This window comes from Chiloscyllium plagiosum, chromosome 3 (genome assembly GCF_004010195.1).
Source record: "Chiloscyllium plagiosum isolate BGI_BamShark_2017 chromosome 3, ASM401019v2, whole genome shotgun sequence".
Lineage (NCBI taxonomy): Eukaryota > Metazoa > Chordata > Chondrichthyes > Orectolobiformes > Hemiscylliidae > Chiloscyllium > Chiloscyllium plagiosum.
Window position 1 is genome coordinate 35,881,259 of NC_057712.1, and position 6,888 is coordinate 35,888,146.

Sequence of the window (6,888 nt, forward strand, 5' to 3'; positions counted from 1 at the left end):
ACGTGTTGGTTTCGCTCACCAGATTAGCATTCGGTTTGCATCTGTATCAGTAAACAAAGCCTAATGCTGATGTAGAGGAATGAAGTCAGACAGGCTAATTAGTCATGTGTGTCTTCAAACATCATTCTTTCCCCATCTGTACCCAAGGGGATTTATTTTTAAAAAGAAAAAGGGAAATCAGAGCAGCATGCATAATCCCATCAATTCAAACAATCTCGAATCTGTTGTTGCTGCCGTCTCTTCGCTGTTGTGGCCTGAATTTGACGCTAACAGAATTTACTGTCCATTCCTTCGGTCAGCTCCGAACAGAAATATTTGTGTATTTATCCTAAAGCAGCTACATTGATCATTTTGTAAAACAAAATAGACTCGGTATAGGTCATTGTTGGAATGTATGAACTCGTGTAATTAAACTAAGAGTCGGGATTCAAACAATTGGTTTATTTCGAAGCCATTCCTTCTGCCGATACACACACGATGCAAAAGCCAGTGGCTGAACAATGAAATATGGACTGAAATCGGAATCACGCTTTCAAACATGCGCCCACAAACCGCTTCGACAGAATTACTCGTGTGTGAGGAGAAAGATCCCAAAACACAAGCTTAATCTTCGCGTCTCAATTACACTGAGGCCGACAATATTACAGCTGGAGTCGGTATAGTGTTTACAAGCCTCTGTCTCTCTCTGCATTTACCAGTATGAACTGGGGGATGTTTCCACTGTTTCCTGCTGTTGCAACGAGGGAGAGAGCTGATGAGAAATGAGCCTACGTGGCATGTTCGCAACACCCCCCCCCCCCCCCCTCAACTGTGCAAAGTCCTGCAAACACTTGAAAATCCTACTGCAGTTAGGACAAGTGTGTGATGCAACAAATGGCGTTTCGCAACCTTTTCAGTTGATCGTGAATTGTGCCAATCGTGTCTATTTGTCAACGAAATTGCTGGCATTGCACAGCAAGCTGATACAATAACAAAACAGAGATGACTCTTTGCATTTTAATATGCATATCGACGCTATGCATTCTATGCACTATATGGCTTACTATATATAAGCAACATATATAATTTACTGTTAATAAAAACATATTCATGAAATGAACAACATAGAAACAGGCCGTTCATGTCGTCTGCTTTGTTCAACACAACTGTTCTAATGTACTTCCTTGATAATGTTACATGAATACGCTAAGATACTTGTGTACTGATGTGATATGAATGCCTTATTTCGGTACACATGAGTTCAGGCTATCTGTAGGAGGTGAGCAGATGTCGAGGTTCTCCAGTGCTGGAAGCGGGAGGGCAGAATTGTGAAGATTGCCTTGTTGGGAGAGCTTCTCTTGCTGCAATGACTGCTGGCTCCGCTCCAAGTTTCCCTTTGCCAGGCGGGGGGAGGGGACAGCGCCTGCGCACTGTTAGCTTGGCTGGGTGCCCAAGCTGAGCAAGAGCCTGAGGGGTTGGGCACTGAGAGAGAGAGAGTGTGTGTACGTGACTGAACTGCCTAACATCCTCTTTCAGAAAAGTAATGATCGCAGGCACTCAGCAGCAGCAACCCCCACCCAGACCTTGTTGTTGTTTTGTGTGTGTGCACATTTCTTACGCATTGCCTCACCCGGTTCGGAGCACAACTGTGAACGTCGCTGCTTTGTGTGCAACTCGAAAAGAGGGGAGTCTCCCCCAACCCCCCTTCTGGGAACATGTACATATTGTTCCAAGTCTGTTATAGAGAGGGAAACGGAACCCACCCTAACATTTGCCTTAGGCAAACTGGTACGTGGTAATTATAAAGTTACAAACTATAAGTCCCATGTGCCCCAAACACTCCCTTTTATTGAAGCCCGCTTGGATGTGCAGCTGCTGTTTTAAATAGCCACACATTTTTAGCAGCACACATTTCTTAAAATGGAAATGTGTTCACTGTTTGCTTACTCAGTCGTTTCACAGACTTTATTATCAAAATCCAAGCCGCGTATGTTGACTTTTTAAGTTATCCTCCTTACGCATTAAATAAACTTTTTTTTCGTGTTTACAATCCGCGTCCTTCAAAAACTTAAAACAAAATGGTTTGCCACTTGTGAATTAATGACATTACATTGGAAATAGTAGCGCGCAATGTTCGGCATTTCTGCTTGAATGTTGACATTTATCCAACCCCCGCCAGCGCCAGAGTAATTTTTTTGATGACACATTTTGCAATGAGCTCATTATTTAGAAGGGGAATCTTCAGAAGTGCCCTGTAAGTTGTAAACACGCTACAATGCACCATTGACAAGAGGATTCAAATAATAATGATGTGCAACAGCCGCGAGTTGCACCATATGTAATCCCCTGCGTATTTAAAAACGAAACTATGCGAGAGCAAAAATAATGTGCAAACCGTACGCAGAGAGCATAGCATCTACCAAAAATGAAACAAAATGGGGGTAAGGGTTGTTTCTTTTTGCAACTACAGTTGATGCACAATTAGACTCCCTCATTTGCAGTGCCAAAAGAAAACACAGGAAAGTCAAAGGCTTGCAGTATGTAGTTGGCAGAGGTTCCTGTGACATTTCCAATATCAACAGGAGGGCATTGGAACCGGACCTTGACCTCATCTTGGGCTGTACTATGTGCAGACAGTACAGAGAATTAGTCTATGTTCACGCTTCACCCCCCCCCCCCCCCCCGCCGTCAGTTTTACTTTGCAAATTATTTCCAGAACTTCATGTGAACCTTAAAGTCCCCTCAATATGAGACGGATGAGGGAGGGAGGGCGCTTTTCAATTTAACAAAATGCACACCAATCTCTCACCAATGCACTTCCATTGCAGGCTTTTTGTTCGGAAATGGTTAATGCAAACAACCAGGAGCAATGCAGCAAGAAGCCCCTGAAGGGTTAAAGAAGGCGAGCCCGCCAGGTGAGGAAAGAAGGGGGAGGAAAGCACACAAAAGTATTTTTAAAATCTGCATTTTGGCACTTTTATTTATTGGGGTTGTGTGGGGCGGGTTGGGGTGAAGAAAAAGTCCCATTCATGACAGCCGCTTCTAATTTTAGAGTGGTTGAATCACGAATTTGCAGTGCACTCAGGATCTCCTTTCACTGCCGTCTTGTGTGTGTGTGTGTGTGTGCACGCGCGCGTTTTTCTTTTTTTCAACGGCGTTGTCTTTGCACTGAGTGGCGCTTCCGCCTGGTGAGGCTGGCCCCGGGGTTCTTGTTGTTTGTTTTGCATTGCAGTCCGCTGCTGCAAAATGAAGAATTTAAAATAAAACGTGCAGAGCTAGCGATGCACGGGTGCCGGTGGCGCGCCTCGGATGCGGGGTGGTGGTGCGCGCCGCCGGCCGCCCTGGCATTCCGAATGGAATGTTGGTAAACGGAGCTCTTCTGGATATGGAGCGTGAGAAGGAATAGAGGAGGGACGCATGCGCACCTCTACCTTCTCCCCCCCCCCGCAGGGGGTGGGGGGGGGGGGAGAGAGAGGGGGAGGGGCAAAGACAATGGCAGTACGTCACCAGAGGTCCACTCCATCTCCTCACACTGTTGAAGGGATTGCGCGGCGCATGCGCGGCTGTCGAAGAAACACTGGGCCCAGGAGGAGGGGTGAGTGATTGACAGGTGACGTCAGGCCGGGGCAAGCGAGGAAGGGGCAGTGAGAGGGAGAGTGAGTGAGTCCGGGCCGCGCGCTCCGGGGACAGGCGCTGCCGCTGCCATGAAGTTGCAACTTAGTAACCATTTCGTGTAGATACTTTGTTTCTGTTTTTTTCTCTCTCTGTCTCTCAACATCGCCGTGTTATTGTTGTTGTTGTTGGATTGTTACTGTATCTTTTTTTTTGTTGCACCGAGATTGTTGCATAGTCAGCAAGAAAAGGTGGAAGAGAACGGAGGGCGAACCCTGCATTACACACACACACACACACAGAGTGAGACACACACCCACCCACAGACTGTGAGAGCAGCGGGTGCGACACGGTGAGCCGGAGACTTACCCACCCCCAGCCCCCTTCCTCCTCCTCCTCCTCCTCACCCACATCTCTCCTCCAGATCTAACTCACGGCAGAAGAGGATCTTGGAGGCGCCGCTCGCCATGTCGTCCGCCACGGTCGCCTCCACCCGGAGACAGTCCTGTTACCTGTGCGACCTGCCCCGCATGCCGTGGGCGATGATCTGGGACTTCACCGAGCCCGTGTGCCGGGGCTGCGTCAACTACGAGGGCGCCGACCGCATCGAGTTCGTGATCGACACGGCCCGCCAGCTGAAGCGGGCGCACGGTTTCCAGGAGGGCCGCTCGCCGGGGCCGGTCGCGGTCGCCGCCAAAGCGGCGCTGGCGAAGGAGAGCTCGGCGCCGCTGGTGCACCCGGCGGACGGCTGCTCCTCGGGGCCGCCCCGGCCGCTGGATCGCTACCCGCTGGCGTCAGACCGGCCTCCGCCGCGCTTGGACTTCCCGGCCGCGGCCCGGCAGAACGGCTCGCTGCTGAACGGCTACGCCAAGGGGGCGGACGAGCCGCCCGAGCTGAACCGGCAGAGCCCCAACTCGAGGAGGGGCGCCCCGCCGCCGCCGCTCCCCAGCCTGGTGCCCATGGTGAACGGCAGCTCGCACCCTCTGCCTCCTCCGCCTACTCCGTCCTCCGCCGCCTCCTCCTCCTCCTCCTCCTCGCAGCCGCACGGTGTGAACGGTCGCCTCCTGGATGTAAACAAACGGCCCGGTAGCGGGTCCGCCGCCTCCTCTTCCTCCTCCGCCGCTGCCCCGGAACACGAGGCGAGCGCCAAGGACTGCAGCAGCAAGCACCGAGCCGAAGAGCTGGCCGACAGCCTCAAGAACCGGGTCGAGGACTGGGCCGGTAAGCCCAAGACGGTGAAGGAGACGCTGATGAGCCTGGCCGGGCACCCGCCTTTCGATGTCCGCTTCAAGAAGGAGCACCCGCTGCAGCACGGCCGGGTCCTGGCCTTCGAGGCCACGGCGGCGGCGGCAGCAGCGGCGGCGGCGGCTGCAGCCAAGTCAGGTAGGCGCTACAGGAGTGCAGCACTCTCGGCTCTCCTGTGCCAACACCCCAGTGCACAAAGTTGCTGCAGGTGGGGGAGGTGGTTGGGGGGCATCCTTTGCATGTTCCTGGGAACTAACTGACTCCCCCTCTCTCTGTGTTTGTAAGCACAGTGGGGTGAAGGTCGGATCAGGAGGGTGGGGTGTGATGGCGAGCAGAGGGTTATTTTTGGAAGGGATAGGCCGCTCGGCCCATCGGGCCTGTGATAGCAGCGTGCTACTTCCGGGAAGTGGCCTTGACTACAAAGGCAGTCAAGACAATGAGTGTGCGTTTAGGTTTTGGTAAGGTTCCCGCTATTGTTGTTTATCTCTGTTGCCAAACTGCCTTTAATTTGACATGCCCTCGCTCCCACTCCTCCCTCCTCCCTCACCAGGTACCCGAGGAGGTCGCAAAAGAAAAGCCTCGCCTGAACCAGACTCAGAAGGCACTGGGCCACCCCTTGGCAGCAAGGTCAACGGGGAGGGGCAGCCCTGGCCCCTGATATCCTCCGACGGGCTGAAGATGACACCAGCGTCTTATGCCCCCTCGCCATCCCCCCACTCCACGCCGCCGGACGGCGGGCAGAATGGACAGTCTCCCATGGCCGCCCTGATTCTGGTGGCAGACAATGCGGGCAGCGTGCACTCGCCAAAGGAAGCTGGACAGGTCCATTCGACCACCCGACGCAATAGCAGCAGCCCCCTCTCGCCATCGTCCCTCAACCAGAGGCGGATGGGTCACCGGGATGGAGCCGCGCCGGCGGGTAACCCTCACCCAGGCATCGAGCCGGTCCACCCGCCAAACATTCCAGACTCCTCGGTGCCCAGCAGCGTGCCACTCTGTTGTACGTTATGCCACGAACGCTTGGAGGACACCCACTTTGTGCAGTGCCCATCGGTGCCCTCGCACAAATTCTGCTTCCCCTGCTCCAGGGAGAGTATCAAGCAACAGGGAGCCACAGGCGAGGTGTATTGCCCCAGTGGAGAGAAGTGCCCACTGGTTGGCTCCAATGTGCCCTGGGCTTTCATGCAAGGAGAGATTGCCACCATCCTCGCTGGAGACGTCAAAGTAAAAAAGGAGAGAGACCCATGATTCACGTTTGTGCGTTTGTGTTTTTTTTTAAAAAAAGAGAGAACAACCCTCTTGAAAATCCCAAAAAACTGATTTAATTGTATATACTCAACACATAAACATGGCTGTACAATTTTGATTTTCAATACATTGTGTTTCTATATTTTTTGAAGATTAAGAAGGTATGTACTCATAATCGTTTTTCCTCTCTCTCTGATGTAAATCATTATTATACATTATTGGCAAAATCTTTCTGTACTGGCCTTTTTCTTGGTGACAGTAACTGTTTAATGTAGACTGTGACTAACATTGCTTTCAGAGCACTTGGCAAAAAAAAACTGAATGCTTCTAGTTGTACCTGTATGCACTTGTTAAAATTGCCAAATACAGTTTTCTGGCATTTTATTAATACTTTGTTAGCGTCTGTGATTACTTCTTCCTTTTGAAATGAGTAATGCTTGAGTGGGGTGGAGCGGGAGCACATTGACAGTGTTGTGAGCATTGTGATGTCACTGGGTACAGTAGGGAGTGGTTATATATACATATAAAATGAAAAAGTGCTATGGTGTGACCTTGAAAACTGCAGACGTTACTGTTTTATTGAAAAGCACAGTGCAAGACAACATGCATGTACTTTGACTTTAGTGGCATGATTCTTGTTGTCTGGCTATCGATTTCTGTTCTTTAGATTGACTGCGTAACAACTACTCAGGAAGTGGTAGAAATGCCTAAGGCATCTTTGTCTGTTTGTTGGTCTCTTTCTTACTCTTTTTTTCTTCCCCCCCCACCCTTACACTTACACATGCACAGTTGGCTACAATAAAT

General features: G+C 51.0%; 1 protein-coding gene across 4 annotated transcripts; it reads left to right on the forward strand.

The window, feature by feature from the left end:
• The first annotated feature begins 1,576 nt into the window (after positions 1–1,576).
• irf2bp2a (interferon regulatory factor 2 binding protein 2a) lies at positions 1,577–6,472 on the forward strand. Of its 4 annotated transcripts, XM_043679757.1 has the most exons (4): positions 1,577–1,767; positions 2,808–2,894; positions 4,016–4,974; positions 5,387–6,472. In XM_043679757.1, the coding sequence occupies exons 3-4, from the start codon at positions 4,059–4,061 to the stop codon at positions 6,082–6,084; spliced, it is 1,614 nt and encodes a 537-aa protein (XP_043535692.1). In that variant the 5' UTR covers positions 1,577–1,767; positions 2,808–2,894; positions 4,016–4,058; the 3' UTR covers positions 6,085–6,472. The 4 variants fall into 4 exon arrangements, with proteins under 4 accessions (XP_043535692.1, XP_043535684.1, XP_043535701.1 ...); XM_043679749.1 differs by lacking the exon at positions 1,577–1,767 and having other exon boundaries at positions 2,703–2,894; XM_043679766.1 differs by lacking the exons at positions 1,577–1,767; positions 2,808–2,894 and adding an exon at positions 3,438–3,574.
• The last annotated feature ends 416 nt before the right edge of the window (positions 6,473–6,888 follow it).

Excerpts from the sequence above, each read along its gene's own strand:
- irf2bp2a (XM_043679757.1), top strand. The coding sequence starts at position 4,059 with ATGTCGTCCGCCACGGTCGCCTCCACCCGGAGACAGTCCTGTTACCTG. Across the intron at positions 4,975-5,386 it reads GGCGGCTGCAGCCAAGTCAG|GTACCCGAGGAGGTCGCAAA; the intron begins GTAGGCGCTACA and ends CTCCCTCACCAG.